The sequence below is a fragment of the Rhineura floridana genome, chromosome 1 (genome assembly GCF_030035675.1).
Source record: "Rhineura floridana isolate rRhiFlo1 chromosome 1, rRhiFlo1.hap2, whole genome shotgun sequence".
Classification (NCBI taxonomy): domain Eukaryota; kingdom Metazoa; phylum Chordata; class Lepidosauria; order Squamata; family Rhineuridae; genus Rhineura; species Rhineura floridana.
In genome coordinates, this window is record NC_084480.1 from 244314618 (window position 1) to 244334020 (window position 19403).

Sequence of the window (19403 nt, forward strand, 5' to 3'; positions counted from 1 at the left end):
TGTTTGTTTGTTTTGTTTTCTTGATTTCTTGTATTTATACATTGCTTGTTTTTTATCTTTTTGTACACCGCCCAGAGAGCCTTCGGGCTTAGGGCGGTATATAAATTAAATTAAATAAATAAATAAATAAACAGGAGCACTCCACATGGCAACACTTTGTTTCAGGTCCATTTGCAACTACCATATTCATGTTACTTTTTCTGCCATATTGTTTTGGTGAAGGCAGACAACTACTATTTCCTTGAATTTGGTTCCACATCTCGTGATCTTTTCCCACACATTCCAATCCCCACCCCCCTACTTCTAGCACAAAAATTGGACACCTCTGTTTGAAACAACACTTGCACAGAGTGCAATATAATGGGCATTGGGGTTTGACTTTTAATAAACTCTGACATAGAAGCCATACACATGACTAAACCACCAGTATATTCTCTCACCCTAGACTAGCTTGATCATCTCATCCTGTCAAGTGTTAAGGAGACTTTTGCCACAGCAGGTGCACCTGTGGTAAATAGAGATGTGAAGTCCTGGAAAAATGTGGGGGGCAGTTTTTTTCAGAAATTATCCAGGCCTTCACATCTCTAGTAAAGGATTAAATGATTGCCAGTAACCACCCATTCCCAGTAACACAAACGTGTGTAGAAAATAAAATAAAATCTAGAAACTACAATTTAACAGTTAATTTTATTTTAATGTAAAAAGAATCAACTTGCCTCGCCTAGAAATTCTTCTTGTAAAACTGTAAAGCTTTCCCAGCTACATATTCAATGAATTCAGAACTCTCAGTGTCTAGATCTTGGGGAACCTTAATGGTAAAAGTAGGTGAAGTCAAAATATTCACATCTACTACAGTTTCATTCAGACTGGAAGCATCACCTCCTTTGGCACTTGATGACACCTGAAGGAGAACAATGTGACATAGGTGAGAATATGATATCTCAGGACACACTTTTTTTTACTTCTCAGTTTTAAGAGAAGGAATAATAAATGCCACTCTGAAATTAGTTTATTTTCAAAACAGTCTAAAAGTATATTGTTCAATTTGGGTCTTTCAACTTTTGGGTCTTTCAGTTTGCTTGTTTTTAATTATTCTGAGAAAGAGAAATACAATTTTAACAGTCTGATGGTTATTAGAGATGCAAAGGCCCCCCAAAACTAGAAATCTGGAGCAAAGTTCTAGTGATATTTGACAAAATTTTGTCCAAATTTTAGCACTGATTTTTTTAAAATTTACCATATTTATATAGCCATCCATGTGTGGCTTAGAAAAATATAGAATAAAATATAATATTAAGATAAAACTAATTTAAAATGCCACAATAAAAACAGTATAATGCTGCCTTTAAAAAAAAATATTTCTAGCTGCAGAAAAAACAATTAGCAGTAAATTCCTTGTCTCTCCTAACACAAGGTACAGAATCTCGAAATTGGTACCCAAGCACACAGGAGCCGTGGAGAGCAAGAAATAATTCCTATAGACTATAGCAACTATGCCTCCCCAACCTTCCAGCATATGCTGGTCTTGCACTTAGCTCATGGACAGGTGTAACGGGAACAGACTTACTCCCCCCAGTTCCCTTGGTCTTGGATGGCCAAGATTTTGTTTCGGACTGATCTGTCATTCAACTAATAGCGCTAAAAGGCCAGAAGGTAAGACAGCCGGGAACAATCAGTATGCCGATGATATGCAGCTCTATTTCTCCATAACATCTGAGTCAGGAGAAGCTAAGTATGGTCTGAAATGTTATCTTAATGCAGTTGTGGAACAGATAGGACATAGACTGAGCTTGAACCTTGGGAAGATAGAGACATTGTGGGTGGGTTGTTCCCGTGTCCAAGAGATTGACCATTTGCCTGTCATAGATGGGGTTACTCCCCCACTGAAAGAACAGATGTGTAGTTTGAGGGTACTCCTGGATCCAACTTTGTCACTTGAGATTCAGGTAGTCTCAGTGGCTAGGAGTGCTTTTTACCAGCTAAGGAAGATGCACCAACTACGGCCATTCTTGGCCAGGATAGCCTGGCTGCAGTGATTCATGTGTTATTGCAAGACTTGATTACTGCAATAATCTCAATACTTGATTACTGCAACGTGCTCTGTGTGGCTACCCTTGCACCTGGTCTGGAAGCTCCAGTTGGTCCAATATATTGTGGCTAGACTGTTGATGGGGACAGACAGACTACCATTGGCACATAACTCCAGTGCTTAAAAGCTTACATTGGCTGCCCATATGCTACCAGGCCAGGTTCAAGGATCTTTGATTAGTCTACAAGGCCCTGCTGAGATCTTTGGGGTAGTCTCTGTTGGTGGTCTCCCATGGCTCAGATGCTTGTAACTACTATAAATTGTGCAGTAAGTGTTATGGGCCCGAGCCTGTGGAACTCCCTCTTGACTGAGATTAGACAAGCAACCTACTTGCTGAGCTGCAGGTGCGTGACTAAGACTTTCCTGTTCCAGCAAGGATTTTAAAGTAGTGTTCAGTTTTATGGTTTATTGTTTTATCATTTTCTGTGTGATTTATTTTTATGTACACTGCTTAGAAATGTGAATGATTAAGTGGTATATAAATGTCTTAAATAAATAATCAATAAATAAAATCTTCCAGCTGAGAGATCAACCAGAAGAGTAACAGATGCAAGGTATCTACTTGCTCTTCCCCTCACCTAGCTTAGAAGATGCCAGGTCAAACCAGACTTGACATGAGTTCCTGAATTTCCTGTCAGCTATGAGCAATGCTCATATATTTACAGGATTATAGTGCCCAGAAATCAGTTTGGAATGGATGAAGAGATTACTATGTAGAGAAGTAGCCAGCCTTTCCAATCATAACTAAAATCCTCCATACAATACAAAACAACATTCTGAAAAATTGAAAAGCGGAAAAAAGCCACCATGGTATATTACATAAACCATATGCAAGACTGCATCATCTGTCTTTCCTTTATAAGCTGGTGAGCAAATGTGAGCTTGAAACTTTTTAGAGGCACCTATTGGGAAATTACTGGAGGTACTGCACCCTACACACCAATAGGATTCTAACATTCTCTTTGCCTTGAGCTCTAATTTTGTTATATTGATCTAAAGAAGATGCCTGTCAGACACTAGCAAAATGCTTTTCATCTGGAAAAGTAATCTACGGAAATTCAAACCTGTTAGTGCCGTTTCATTCCTGTCAGGTGGTGATATAGGTTAGTTAACCATCATCACACTAAAAGAATTAAGAGTAGGCTAGTGGCTAAGCTCTGGAGTTTCAGATCATCAAGGGATTATCAAGTATACTTAAAATCTACCTCAGCAAGAGCTTAGTATTTTAAGGAACAAAAATAACACACACTTTTCCCACAGGTAGTACTGAAGCAATAAATATTAGTAAAATAAAACAGAGAGATCATTGTGTAGTGGTTACTTCCATTTTTAATGTGTGGCATTTACCTTTACTATATTGAAAATGTTTTCTGGTCCAATGATCATGTTGGAGAGTTCAGACACCCATCCAAATCTTTCTTTCATTTTATTCAACACGTAAGATGTGTCTTCTGTGTGACACTTGACAATCTGGAGAATCTGTTGATACATCTCACCAGAGATGTTAACCAGCTTAAAAGCATCATCACATTTTATATGGAGTTCAGGGACACTGGGGCAAACTGTACAGGAATAAAACAAAATGTAGAACATTTGTTTAGGATGCTTCAGAAACTTTCTATTTTGTTAGGTTTCCTTGCTGCTTCTTTGGGTTTGACTTAATCAGAAATAGTATCCATGTACGAAAAATGTGACGCCTGTGTCTAGGTGATATATGTGAAAATTGTACACATCATTGTATCAACTTAAAGTGCAATCCTGTGTATGTTTATTTAGAAGCAAGTCCCACTATTTCAATGTGGCTTACTGTTTAGTGTGTTTAGGATTGCAACCTAACAGCACAATCCTATGTCTACTCAGAAATAAGTCTTACTGAATTTAATGGGGCTTACTTCCAGATAACTGGAGTTAGGATTAAAGCCTTAGAGCAGTTATCCAGCAATCCTATACATATTTGCTTGGAAACAAGTCTCAACAGTTTTTTATTGAGAAGACACTGTGAGAATATAGATATATCACTCTATAGAAGTATCCATTCTTAGAACTGTTATTTAAAAAGTCTTACCTTAAATGGTATAACAGTGTCTGCACAGCTGGATTCTGTTATGGGTTTATCAATATATCATTTTGGACATATATACAGTTGTAATCAACCCTGGTTTTACTATAGGAAGCCAAGTGAAGACACCTAAAAGTTTTCCTGAATCATTTGACTCAGCTTTGTGGCCCCTCAACACCATATCATAAGCAATTAAAACTAAGTCACAAAGTAATTGTGATTCTTTTATGGTACAAAAATGGATAGTACCATAGTTGACCATGAAGAAGACAGTTATTTACCTTGCATAAAATTATCCTGACATTTTTGGCATCTCTCATGAAAATGAGGGCATCCTGATGAATTCTGATGCAGCATATTGCATGTTCTCTCATGACCTGGTGTGCTCTTAGAGAACATTCCACTTCTGTCAGAATCTGCAATAAACATGCATACAATGTAAAGAATACACATTGTTTGCCACATTAATGATAACCTAAATAGAATTAAGTAAAATATTATATTGAGTTGTTTAAACATCAAAGAAGACATGAAACAACCAGCTTAAAAGCAACATATATTTCTGAGGAACAAAAGTGGCTGATAGTGGTAGTTTGATGGTGTTTAAATATAGAACCACACCATTAATGTAAAAAGAGGTGGGTGGGGAAGCATATTTTAAAGGGATAGAGGTATATTAGTAAAGAGAGTTGAACTGCCCCTGCTTGCCTTTACCTTACTTCCTCTGTTCACCAAGTACTTTTCAGGGTTATTTCCAGTACCAGAGTCTTGGCTGGAGAAAAAAATGTCTGAAGAGAGGTGCTGTGGAAAGACAGGCAGTGGATGGAGCATGGGATGGAGCTCCTCATCCATGTACTATATGCTGCACAAGCATACAAATGTGTCCCAGTACTAAGTCATAAAACATAATACTATACTAGCATTGCATACATGAGCCTGGCAAGTAGACACATTGTTAAAAATGCATATAACTGTGGTAAAGATTTAATGCCACTGATATTAAAATTATATACTCTCAAACTTGCCTTTAAGTTGTTCTGCCATATCTCTTGCAGTCTCCCTGTATCCTTCAAATACCTCTGTAATCACTTCACCGACACCTTCCAGGACTGTTCTGCTGAAGTCAAAAACTAGTTGTAGGAAGCCTGGTGCCTCCCAGTCTTTGGGGGAACCAGTATTTCTTACAGATTCCTCAGGGAAAGCTGGCAAAAAATAGGGCTCTGTTAAGTCTGGATCAGACATAAAATATATTTGAAAAGACTGGTCGAATTCTTTTTGCATCTGCTTGAAAAAAACAAAGCTTTTTTTAAAAAATTGTGCCCATGTCGAATAACAGCTGGTTAAACAAATGTTCCATTTGTACTAGCTGGGCATCCTCTTTTTCAGGTTTTTGATTAAACTGGAGATCTTGCGCTTGAACCTCATAAACTGGAAATGATAATGGTATAGTTCTCCTGAAAAAATCTTCAACCTGTATGTGGGAGGAAGTTATCAGCTGTCAGCTAGTTGTCCAATTGCCATCCTTTGGTAATTACCACAAAGGACAGCTTCAAATGCACAAAAACACACCCCTAACTTTTTGAAATGAAATATTTCCTTATTTATAGAATTATATTGAGATACCATATATCAGGGCAGCTGATTTTACCATAAAATGAAATACACAAAAGCTAGTATTGTATTGCAAATTAACTAAGGACCAGAAAATCAAATGTATTCATTTGACAATAGGATAGGGAGTAGGTAGAGGTGGCTCTAATAGAGGGGATTTGCAGCACAATCCTATGCATAATTGGAAGTAAGTCCCACTGTGTTTAATTGAGTTTATTCCCTTATAAGTATGTTTAAGATTACAGACTAAAGGAGTTGTTTCAGCGCTATCAAGCCCTTCAGTCAACATTATGCAACAAGGTATCTCAAATTCTATGCCAAGAAAAGGTGTGTGGCCTGTATAAATTATGAATCCAGGCAAATTACCACACATCTGCTTATATTTTAATCTGCTCCTGCTAATCAAAGGGAAGAGCAAAGAGATGCGATGCACTGAAGCTCTATCCTTGACCTCTGAAGAGCCTGTTTCACTCCCTTTTTGCTTTGAAAATGTCATGAGGCATTACTGCACATCTTCAAATCTATTTTCTCATTAAAAAATTTAAAAGTTGAGATGCTCAGGCTACTATTCTACTCTTTTTTCCCCATGTGCTTCCCAAGATGATGAAATGCACACAGCCTGGATTTTAGTAGAATATAGTCATGATGTCACCATTTCTTACATGTGTCTTACCTTGCTTGTAAATGTGGATAAACCATGCTGACAAGTGGTATAAAATCTCATGCAGTTACTTTCTAGACAAGATTTGCATTCCTCCCATAAATTCTTTAAAGACCTCTGGCATGGCAAAAATGAGGATATTTTCCTTCCTTTTATCCAATCTTTACACCAAGAGTGGGGAACTTTTGGCCCTCCAGATGTTGTTGAACTACAACTCCCATCAGCCTCTGTAAGCATAGGTAGAGATTATGGGAGCTGCAGTTCAACAACATCTGGAGGGCCACATGTTCCCCACACCTGCTTTACAAACCTCACCCACATACCTTGGTAAAACATGAAGCTATCATATCAAGAGTGAGATCATTGGTCCATCTAGTATTGCCTACATCTGATTGGCAATGGCTGTCTGAAGTTTCAGGTAGGAATACTTCCCAGCCCTGCCAAGCAATGCTGGGGCTTGAACATGGCGCCTTCTGCATACAAAGCATGTGTTCTACCACTGATTGACATCTCTTCCCAATGGAGCTGGCACCAGGAACAAAGCACTTGAGTAGTGATGCTGTAGCAACAGCTGTCCAGCCCCTTCTTTGATTTGATAGCAGAAGAGTATATTTGACTGTAGGGACTTGTTTTGGGCTCAGGAGATGAACATGGCAAGATGCATTAATCCCCTGTTCAATGCATTAAAAACCTCAAAGTGGTTTTTTGGGGGGGGGGGGCGTGAGGCAACACAATTTGTTCTCTTCAGTCACTAAAATCATTGGCAGGGGAAGAGAGATTTGGCTCAATGTGTATTCTTCCTGGCCAAAACCCATATTCCCCTTTAAGCCTAAGGCTGAACAAAAGCAAACTCCTTGCTTTCCTTCAACCTGATGGCTACCTGGCAACTGAGGGCATGTGCATCTGTTGCTTTATGGCAGTGAAGCCAACGTGTATGCACGTCCATAGTCTCCAGGTGGTTTACAAATGTTGGGGGATGTTATTTATTAAAAAAAACATCCTGCATACTCTGGTATCTCTTGGGAATGCTGAAGCAGAACTCTCTTTCTACCATGGTCACTTAACTATTCTAAAGAGTGATTACTTCTTAAACACAGCCATATGAACAGTTAGAGTCATGCAGGTTAAATGAATCTAAATTTCATACCATATGGTACTTATTTGCTGCTTTTCTTCATAGATGCTAAGATACTAAACAGTCCTGGCAATTTATTACAGTGGGGTGAGGATTTCCTAGAAAAGATGCATGCTTCCATGTAAAGGAATTAAGATATCAAGTATTTTAAACCACATTGTTTTTAATAACAGAGTGTTGAATTTAGTCAGTATTCCATTAATTAATAATAAGAATAAGAATAATGAAAGACGGTTAGACTCAATGGCCTTATAGGCCCCTTCCAACTCTACTATTCTATGATTCCATGAAGTAAAAACAAAATGCTCATTTAATTTTTTAGCACAGCCATAGCTTACAATGGTTTGGGCACATTAAAAGTCATTTTGTTCACATGCAGCAAAAGATGAAAGCATTGTGTAGCTAAAATGTTTATTTCTTTGAACAATTTAAGTTCTGTTTACGGGTTCTCAAAGGTGACATCATTCTAAACACTAGAATGCTACATTCCTTAAAAGGCCAATGTGATGTTAACATAGCTGATTGTTACCTGATTTAGAAAAAATCCAATTTAATCTCAACTGGTTTAAGTTACCTCTAGTGTTCCTATGTTGTCAGGGCTTGATGCAGGATCTTAATATCTGAGACTGATGTCTAACCAAGGGGCATTGTTTGAGGGTAACGCAAGGGGCCTGAAGCCCTGCTTTTTTGCAATGTCCCTGTTTTTATTTTGCTTATAGGGTAGCTGGGTAAATTGCAAATTAGTGTTTGATATCCCAGCAACCCATCATTTTTATTTCCCAGAGGCATCTATACATATAATCAGCACATGCACATTTATGTCATGGGACTGTGCCCCAAGCCTTTAAATTCCTAGCAACACCCCTGGTCTACTCTAATAAATTACTGGTGATTTAGGTACATAAGGCAACAAGTGTGTACAATATCAAAGCCCCCATATATCAAAACCTCAATCAGGGACCTTGATGGGGAAGGGCTAGATTTGCATATGACTACCCTAGTGTGGCCCTGGAGTGTGTCCATTTGAAATATTTTATTCCATGATATCTACCTGCACAGAAATAAATAGCTACTTCTATATTTTAGATATTATCTAGGGTGGCCCTGCCACATTCACACATGTTGGCTATAAGCAGAATGCCAGCCATGGATTTGGTTCACCAGTTGCTTTGCAGATTTTCTGTTTTTGTGGTCTGTCTAGTTCCAACAAACATACTGGTTAGAGAATTTATAAAATCCCAAAATAGCCTGGGATCAATATACTTGAAGAGACCACTGTCATCACTATGCTCTATCACATTTTCTAAGATCAAGACTGAGACTGCTCTCTATAAATTTACCATCTATATGCCTAGTAGCTAGCTGCTGAGGTCTGTGCAATCCTGCAGTCCTGCTGAACAGCCTTCTCCATGGAGCCTTGCCAAAGCACAAGGACAAGTCTGCATTTAGAATTTTGCATTGCTTTTGTATCACTTTAATGACCATGCCTTCCTCAAAGAATCCTAGAAGCCTAGTTGGATGAGGCACTGATAATTTTCTCTTAGAACAAGTATAGAGCTTAGTATATGTGCAGTGTTGCCCTTCTCTAATAATTTCCCTCTAATTCTTTGAATATTTCATTGGAAGTACTATGTTCATTCATGGAGCTTACTCCCCTACAACTTTGCACAGGATTGCAGCTAAGAATGTTGTTTCTCCATTTGTAAATCAGAAAAAATGGTTACTTCAGTCAGGTCTTAGATCTGATTTAAAATGTTTATATCTACTATACTTCCTAAGTCACAAAAACAACATTCAGAAAGTGACCTATGCTTAGTCCAACACTGAAAACAGTTAAGTCTTACATTTGAGTCATTTCAGTTCTAAAACTATGGCTACTATTTACATATGACCTCTTTTTCTTCACTGCTCTTCTTTAAAGTTTTCATCAGATCCATATATTTGACTTCATTTCTTTCCATCATAATTTTCATCTGCTTAATGCCAGTCAGTGCTTTCTTTACATCTTCATCTACATATTTCTCTCCAACTTCAGATAAAACTGAGGAGAAATGCCATTTGATTTAAAAAATAAAAAGAACAATCCCTTAAGTTGTGGTCTAACTGCTGTACAGTATTACAATTAACACAATCTAATTCGGGGGAGGGTAATATGAGTCTTTGTGCTTTTGTGTAGATAATGACCAAAATCCTCAGCGTAAGTACAGTTGGGTCCCATTCATATGGCGGGTTAGGTTCTAGACCCCTGCCGAAAAGTGAAAATCGCCATAAAGCAGAACATAGCTTTTTTCACTTTTTTACACAATACGCAATAGAGCGAGGCCTAAAAAATGGCATGAAGGTAAAATCAATACAGTATACAGTACACACATTGCTTACCTTAAAATATTTGAGTGTTGGCTGCAGTGCTTCTATCCTTGCCGGGTCTCCAGGCACAGCGCTGAGGAGTGGATTGGGGCTGATGCAGGTGTTATTCCTGCGCACACAAAGGTTAGCAAAGGAGCTTCCTTGGACTGTGATTCTCTGCACCGCCACGTCCAGCTCCAGCAGCTTGGCAAAGGGAGGGAGTCACTCTTTCCGGCAGTGACGGCTATGAAGGAGGTGAAGGAGCCTTCAGTGAAGTGCTTGGCGTTGTCTGCCTGGAGCATGTGCGACAGGCACCGCTCCACGCAGTTGGTGTTGCAGCCGGGGGGTGCCACTGCCTTTCAGCCTGTAGGGCTGTGGGGCCAGCTGGCTCTCCGTTGCGTGGCGAGCCTTCTCCGTTGCACCTGGAGCTGGCACATCATCTGACTCCAAGTCATCCAAGTCTCCATCATCTGACTCATTATCTAATCTTATTCGTTTTGATGGTAAAGACTTGAATGAAGCTGTTGCTGTTGACGCTGAAGATTGTTCAAGGCTAGCTGTCAAAGGTTGCGATGGTACTTTCTTAAAGTAGGAAAGCAATAAACTTTGCCTCATGAATTCCTGTCTCCTTTCTCTTAGAATTTCTTTATAGCATGCAATACTGTTTAGAAGTCTTGCATTCACTTTAGAACTTCTTTTGAAATTTGGATCAATCCTCTCAAAAGCTGCCATCTCTGTTTCTATACAGTTGATAGCTTCTTCCAATTCCGTGGTTGTCATTTCTCTAGGCACAGCAGGACTATCATCAGGATGGGACTCCTCTTCATGAAACATCCTTCTTTGCTCTTCAATCAGAAGAAGATCTTCATCTGTTAGGGTCTCGTCATGAGATACAAGCAATTCTGCCACATCCTCAGGCTCGACTTCCAATTCTAATTCCCTTGCCATTTCCACAACATTTGTAGTGACTTCCTCCGCTGGATTCTCAAAGCCTTCAAAATCGTCCATAAGTGTGGGAATTAGCTTCTTCCAAACACCTTTCAATGTTGTTTCTTTAACTTCCTGCCATGCATCTCTAATAGTTTTTATACCATCCAAAATTGTGAAGCCTTTCCAAAATGCTTTTAATTTATTTTCTCTTTGCCCAGCTACTGTATTGCTGTCTAAGGCATTTATAGCCTTAGCAAAAGTTCTTCTTAGGTAACAGGATTTAAACGCTGCAGCAATGAAGTTGTATTTGCAGGTAGAAAAATAACATTTATCTCCTTGTACAAACCACTTAGAGCTCTAGGATGCCAGGGGCATTGTCTGCAAGAAGTAAAATCTTAAAAGGAATGTTCTTTTCCTTGCAGTAAGCCTCAACTGTAGGCTTAAAATAGTCGGTGAACCAATTTGAAAAAAGATCGCTAGTCATCCAAGCTTTTGAATTGGATTTATAACAAACAGAGAGGCTAGCTTTTGCATAGTTCTTTAGGACCCTAGGATTTTCTTAGTGATAAATCATCATAGGCTTAACTTGCAATCACCAGCTACATTAGCCCCTAACAAGAGAGTTAGCCTGTCTTTTGCAACTTTGAAGCCAGGCATTGACTTCTCCCCTTTAGCAATAAAAGTCCTAGGCAGCATCTTCTTCCAATATAGGCCTGTTTCGTCCATGTTGAAAATCTGCTGCTTAGCATCTTCGATGATCTTTGGAAGCTCACAAGGATAATTTTCTGCAGCTACTGTATCAGCACTAGCTACTTCACCCTGCACTTTGATATTGTGGAGATGGCGTCTTTCCTTAAACCTGTTAGACCAGCCTCGGCTAGCTTCAATTTATCCTCAGCAGCTTCCTCGCCTCTCTCAGGCTTCATAGCATAGAAGAGACTTAGGGCCTTGCCCTGGATGATGGCTCGGCTTAAAGGCATGTTGTGACTAGTTTGATCTTCAATCCACACCACTAAAAGTTTTTCCATGTCAGCAATAAGGCTATCACATTTTCTTATAACTTTAGTGTTCACTGGTGTAGCACTTTTAATTTCCTTCAACACTTTCTCCTTAGTGTTCACAATTGTACTAACTGTTTGGTGAGCCAAACCTAGCTTATGGCCTATCTCAGCCATAGACATGCCTTGCTCACTTAGGTTAATCATTTCTAACTTGGCCTTTAAAGTAAGAGGCTTACGACTCCTTTTTTATCACTAATACTACATGTAGATGCCATTGTAATTAATATTATATACTTTATATATATTCTATATTATATTATATTATATTATATTATAGAATATATATATTATATTTATATTATATTTATATTTATTATATTTATTATATTTATATATTATAAATTATTATATATTTTATATATATTTATATACAGTATATATAAATAGTATTGTATAATATAATAACCTTAACCTTTGAAAGTTTGGAAAATTGCCAGAATACAGAGAGACACAGAGCACACAAATGCTGTAAACAGACTGAATCACCGACAATAAAATGGCACCTGACAGCCTTCTTGGACTCAGCTGCTGAGTGCATCGTCAGAGCTTGGAAAAGTTACTTTTTAAAACTACAACTCCCATCAGCCCAACTGTAGTTTAAAAAAGTAACTTTTCCAAGCTCTGTGCGTCATGCCACAAAAACGCCGAAAAAGCAGAACAAGTGGAACACCGAAAAGCAGGGCCCTACTGTACAGGCAGATAATGTGTACTATTGATCATATGCAGTTCATGCTTCTCAGCAATCATATGTTTTAACTTATATGTTATTTTCAAATAGTTACAGAATTCTCATCTTATAAAGTATATTTCATACAAGTGTCAGCAAATTTTGTCAAAAGAATTTAGGCTTTTTGGCATTATTCCCAGTGGCAAAATATGAGCAAACTTCATGAGTAATTCAGCTAGGCCATTTTGGCTAAACAATAGATGTGTTCTCATGCAGCACTTTGAAACTTAGTTTCCACTTATTCTCTTTGAATGAAAATTCAATTAGCATCAAGTGAAACTATACAAGTATGTATGAAATATATTACATACGAGATTGCTAACTGCTGTTTTCATAATTTCCCCTCTTATAGAAATGTATCTTTACTTTTCTTTCACAGACCTATATTTTCTTTTCCTTAGTCAGATGTAATATATTTATATCTTAAACTCTAAATCATTTCCAATTCACATGATTTCAATAGAAGAATATAGCTATGCATTTAGGGGCCTCCTGTTTTTCAAGCACAGGGTTTAGATTCATAGCCTAAAATTAAAAATGTAAAATATTAATTGGATAAGCCAGTGTCAACTGATTTTGATCACTATAAGGAGTGAACAGTAAAAAAATTAGGTTGGCAATTTTGTCATATCAATCAATACCATCCTGTACAGGACAATGTTGCCACCAGCTGCAATTTCCAGCAAAAATAGACATTTTTGTTTGTCACATGTACATGTTACCATACACACGATACATGTGTTTTTATATATGGAAGTTATTTCTGTTTAGGATATAGCATGAATATGTTAATTTCACTGCTTGTCTTTTGATTTGTTTTCAGATGACTCAAACCTTTTAAAATCAAGCTTTGCAATAAAAATGGTCACAGAAACCATCAATTTGATAGTACTAAGGTAACTAAGTCCAGGACACCATGAAGAGGACTTATGGCCACCAAGAGTTTTGCTGGTTTCCAAATAATTTAGGCTGAAACTGATACACACTTACCTGAAATTACGTCCCATTGACTTCAGTGGGACTTACTTTTGAGTAGACATGCATAGAATTGCACTGTTATACTGTTTATTTGAACTAGAAGTTATGCTATTCATTTTATAATAAATATACAAAAGACTGTATCCTTGTTTGTAGTCCATATTAATTGATATAGAATAGTTTACACATTGTGGTTCTGTACTCACTATCAATTGACAGATGCTGTTGTAGGTCACTGATTCATAGGGTCGCCATAAGTCATAATCGACTTGAAGGCACAGAACAACAACAACAACAACAACTCATTATCAATGGCTATCGATGGCTATTAACCCTGATGGGTTCTACCATGTTCTGCCTCTGCTTTTGGAGGCAGTATGCTTCTGAATACCTGTTGCTGGAAACTGCAGAAGGAGAAAATGCTGTTGCACTCAGATCCTGCTTGCAGGTTTCCATAGGCATCTGGTTAGCCACAGTGAAAATAGGATGCTAGACTAGATGGGCCACTGACCTAATCCAGTACTGTACACTGTTCTTATATTCTAATTCTCACATTTATTACAACAGTGCAGTAAAAGACAGTCAAGGGATAATTAATCTGTTAAGTGATCTTGAAGATATAGCAATTCTCACTTTTACCTGAGGCATCCTTTTTCACTTCCTTATTTATTTGGCAAGATAGTGGCCATCACAGAGGCATATCATGTACCTACTTTTCAGGTTTTCCACAAAATGTATGTCTTCTTCCTTGGTAGGTGCACACCGATGTCCCCTCAGCCATAGTAAGTACATTATAAAGACCAATAAAGGCTTCATGTTTGCTGTATTAAGAATTATGACAATACAATAGATTATGAGTTATAGCTTTCAGATACATCTTAGACAGCTTGGTGGATTAATACAGGAATATTAAGCATTTTGTATTTTTTACTCTGATAATAATATATTTTATCCCAGCATTTTATAATCTGTTTTTCTCCTACGAAGAGTAATGGCCCAATTTTAAGGATTCTTTTGCCCATAGAAAACATGCTTTAATGTGTAACATCTGTAACAGTGCAATCTCACACTGTTAAAATAGCATTATAACAATGTTACAAATTATGCTAAACCTGGCATTCCATATCAAAGCTTATTTTTTCATAATATATATTAAGTGTTAATGAAAGTCTTTTCCATTCTTTAGCTGTTATGTATGTGTAAGTATTAAAACTAACAGGATTCCTATTTGCTAAGGGGAGTGGTCTTTCCAAATAATATACATGTCATATTAACATGAGATTCATTAACTCACTTTAAAAGGACTAGTTCTTCCAAGTTCTAATATTTTCAGTATTATTTAAAATAATGCAAATAGTGTAATATCTGTGGGATTTCATTAACAATAAAAATGTATCCAGCTTAATCAACTTCCTATTAAAGTTCATGGCAAAACCTCACAATTGTCTCCACCTTCACCACTATATGCTCTAGAGTCTAGAATATTATATCCACCAATTAAACACTTTTCAGTCCCATTGATTTCAGTGCAGGAAATTTAAGCACATACTTAATTTTTCCTTTTAGATCAATGGTGAATTAAAAGTGCTTGATTTTGGCTGGATTATGCCCACTGTAGTCTTTATATTCCCTTTTATATAGATTTTGATTCTGTACAAGATTTTACCTTTTGCAGTATATTATCACACAGATCTCTCCCTTACTGAACAAAATACTACAGGTTTGTTTAGTTATGTGTGTGTGTGTGTGTGTGTTTTAAGAAAATGCACCTAGTTTTTTTTCTTTTTTAGAAGGCGTACTACTATCAAAATAACAGTAATAATACCAGTTACAATATAGATGTAGGTCATGGATTTATGTTTGAAAGCCCAGCAATAGGAGACAAACAGCACATTTTGTGAAAAAGGTGTCATTTAATAATAGAACCCCCAAGATGCCATATTTACCACCAATGCTGATGGGTCCTCTTGCAAACCTCTTTCAAGCTGCAGGAAAGAACAAGGCTGTATGCTGTTCCAATTTCCATGAGTGTCACTGATGTTGCCAGGTACTACTTATCTAATAACAAGGTACTTAATCCTATTAATGGGTCATTTTGTGAGTAGACTCCAGGATTTCTCTCTCAGACCTGCCTGTGCTTACATTCAAAAATAAACACTAGTGGGAGTATAAGACACAACTGTGGAAAAATAGATTTGCTGTTTTCTTGTTGAGCATGCTAGATACAAATGTCAGTGGCTTACTAGCTCTTAAAGCTAGATATAAAGCCAAACAATTCCAACAACCCTTCTTTTTAGACCCTTTGAAAGATATAATTAATATATATAGCAATCCTAAGTGCATTCCTTATAACTCTCTGGAACAATTAAGCGAGGACCAAACTACATGCGATTTTGATCAAGTGGTTTACACTTAAGTGCAGGGTTATTTTTTCAGAAATAGTGCAGGAGTCAGATTCAGATCAAGGATCTGGCATAGGGTATAGGAAGCCTTAGACCTTTCCCCCCATTGTGGATTGGGACCTTCTGCCTGCAATTTGCCTAGGAAAAAAGCTCCCATTGGGGTAAATAGGAGCTTCTGCTACATACAAATTGGGGGCAGGGGAGGGCCAAATCCAGATCAGGACTGTGGTGGGGGGAACCACAGGGCTAAAGTCCTCCCCCTCATGTTGGTGTCCCAACCCAGTTTAGCCCCCATTTCACCCCATCTATTTGTAAAAGACAAATTGTGCACTTAAGGTTAGCATCCTATGTCATTTGGCCCTTATTCCAGAGAAAATAGCTAGTATGGAAGGAACTAGTATGATTATATAATTGGTAGCAGAAGATAGAGAAGTTCCATACTTTCTGCGAAAACAAGACCAGGAGCAGACTGTGGTACAGATCATGAACTGATAATATCAAAAATCAGAGTAAAGCTAAAGAAGAACAAAGCAATCATAATGCCAAAATACAATTTAAATAACATCCCATGAGAATATAAAAATCAAATAAGGAACAGATTTGAGGCTTTAAACTTAGTTGATAGAGAACCAGAAGAATTATGGAATGAAGTCAGAGACATTATCAGGGAAGAATGCACAAAGACAATACCTCTAGTTAAAAAGAAAGACTTCAATGGATGACTGGCGAAACTCTTAAAATGGTTAAAGAGAGAGGGAAAGCAAAAGCAAAAGGAGATAGAAACACGGTCAGAACCCTAAATGCAACAATACAGCAACTAGTACGTAGCGATAAAGAGAACTATTACAATAGTTATGGTATAGAAATAGAATCGGAAAACAAAAAGGGAAGATTTTTGGACTAGAAACTGTTTAAGATAGGACCTCATAAGGTCTGTTGTATTGTTCTATGGTCCTATTCTTAATGTTTTAAATTGTCTTAGTATTTTAAGTGTATGTTTCATGGTTTTAATGTTATGAATAGTTTAATTCTATTTTAATTGTATATTTTTGTATGTTTTTTACCTATGTGGTTTTCATTTGTAAGCCGCCTTGAGTTCCAGTTTTGGAAAAAGGGCAGGGTAAAAATAAAGAGTAATAATAATAATAATAATAAGATCATGTGCCCTATTCCAAAAGATTAGAGAAATGAAAGGGAAATTTAAACCAAGAGTAGGGATGTTGAATAATCAACAGGGGAACACACTGACTGACGGAGATGAAATAAAAGGAAGATGGAAGCAATACACTGAAGAACTCTATAAAAGAGATGCCAGAATGACAGATTCATTCATGGAGGAACCATATGACGAAGAACCAGAAATTTTAGAATGTGAAGTGAAAGCTGCTCTTAAAATACTTGGAAGAAACAAATCACCAGGAACAGATGGCATATCAATAGAGATACTACAAGCCACTGAGACTGAATCTGTCCAAATGTTGACAAAAATTTGTCAAGAAATATGGAAAACTAAACAATGGCCCACAGACTGGAAGAGCTGCCACCACTGAGAAGGCCATCCTTCTGGTTGCCGCATAGCATATCTCAGATGACTACAGCACCACCAGGAGAGCCCCCTATTTATGTCAACACCCAGGTTAGTCTGTATGGTGCTCCTTTGAGTAACCTGGCCACAAATTGTGTTGTGTTTTATAAGTCAGCATAAGAGCCTTGAATTTGGCTGAACAGCGAATCATCAAACCGTGCAATCCTTGAAAATCAGTGTTTTGTATTCCCAGTAGGCTGCACCAGCTAGCAACCAAGCTGCCACATTTTGCACAAGCTGCAGTTTCTGAACTACCTGCAATGGTAGCCCCACATAGAGTGCATTGTAGTAATCTAATCTTGAGGTTATCAATATATGGGCCACTGAGGGCAGGCTTTCCCTTTCCAGGAACAGCCATAGCTGGCAAAGGGCACTCCGAGCTATGGTGACCACCTATGCATCCTGCAACAATACTGGGTCTACTCTGACTTAGTCAGATAGCACCCTAGATCTATTATCTTGAGCTAATCTAGTAATATTTGTTTTGAAAAGCCTGTGAAGAAGAATATACTTGTGATTGCTGTTTAAAAGTAATAGTTCTTGTTTTATTGCTTTTACCAGATGTGTTTCTGTATTGTTCTGAATCTTATTATTGTATGTAATACTGTGCAAAAAAGTAATACTTTTTTTTTGAAAAGTAACACTTCTTCAAAACTTCCTATAAGGTGATAATCTTACATCTGCAGCTGAACAGAAATTGCTTTGGAAAGCAGTTACAATTCTGCCTGAAATTGAACATTTTTGTTCATTCTACTCCCCACCCTTCACATTTTACTGATATGGGGTTGGGTCCAAAGTTGCCTAGAGCAGAATGCCACTAAATGGATATTATCATAGGCAACCTTGGAGGGCAACCAAGAGGTCTTCTGTATCTTTAAAAGGTGTGCAGGGGGAAGGGAGAATTCCGCCTTGCGGTTTTTCTCATTACAATGTTGCAAGAACACCTGCATTTGGCTGACTTTCTCTTCTCCTAAAGATACAGGATCAGTCTCAGGCCATGAACCTGGCAACCCTAGTTCCTATATATATATTTGTGTCATGATTAGAAAAGGGGGAGCTTTGGCAATCCACGGGGGAGATTGGGGGGAGCTTCAGTGACTCATGGGGGTGCAGGGGAGCACTGGCATCCCCTGTGAGGGAGAGGGGAGCTCTGGTGACCCCTGGGAGGGAACAGGGGAGCTCAGGCAAGCCATGGGGGCAGAGGAGATTGGGACACCTGTGGGGGGTAAGGGGAGCTCTGGCAACTCCTGTGGGGGTGGGGGGAGCACTAGCGACCCATGGGGGTAGAGGGAGCACTAGCAACCAATGAGGCAGGGGGGACTCTGGAAGCCTGGTGGGGCAAGAGGAGCTCCGGCAACTTGTGAGGGGGAGGGGGAGCTCTGTTGACCCTTGCAGGGGGAGGGGGAGCTCTGATGACTCCTGCAGGGGGAGGGTGACCTCTGCCAACCCATGTGGGGAGGGAAACCCATGGGGGGATAAGGGAGTTCTGGTGACCCATGGGGGGGAAGGAGAGCTCTGGTGACCCATGGGGGAGGAAGTCTCTAGAATCCCTGTGGGTTCCAGAGAGATCTTTGGCAACCTATAGGGAGGGGAGGGAGAGATCTGGCAACCCCTGGGGGAAGGGGGAAGTCTGGAGACCCATGGGAGGAGGAGGAGGGCTTTGGAGACCCCTGTGGGGGGAGGGGAAGGCTTTGGCAACCTGTGGGATGGAAGTGCAGATATTTCCATGATTTTCTTGCTATACATGTAAGATTCCTTTGCATCAAATCCAAATGACATGGAGAGGGTTGGAATTGCATGTTATGGAATAATCCACATA

The 19403-nt window shown here is 38.5% G+C and overlaps 1 protein-coding gene across 1 annotated transcript; it reads right to left on the minus strand.

The window, feature by feature from the left end:
- Nucleotides 1-721: 721 nt before the first annotated feature.
- Nucleotides 722-14413, minus strand: CLUL1 (clusterin like 1). Its single transcript, XM_061611153.1, is given in 8 exon segments — nt 722-901; nt 3437-3651; nt 4430-4564; nt 5174-5459; nt 5461-5619; nt 6433-6537; nt 9448-9596; nt 14311-14413. Coding segments are annotated over 8 exon segments (1332 nt in total).
- Between the last annotated feature and the right edge of the window lie 4990 nt (nt 14414-19403).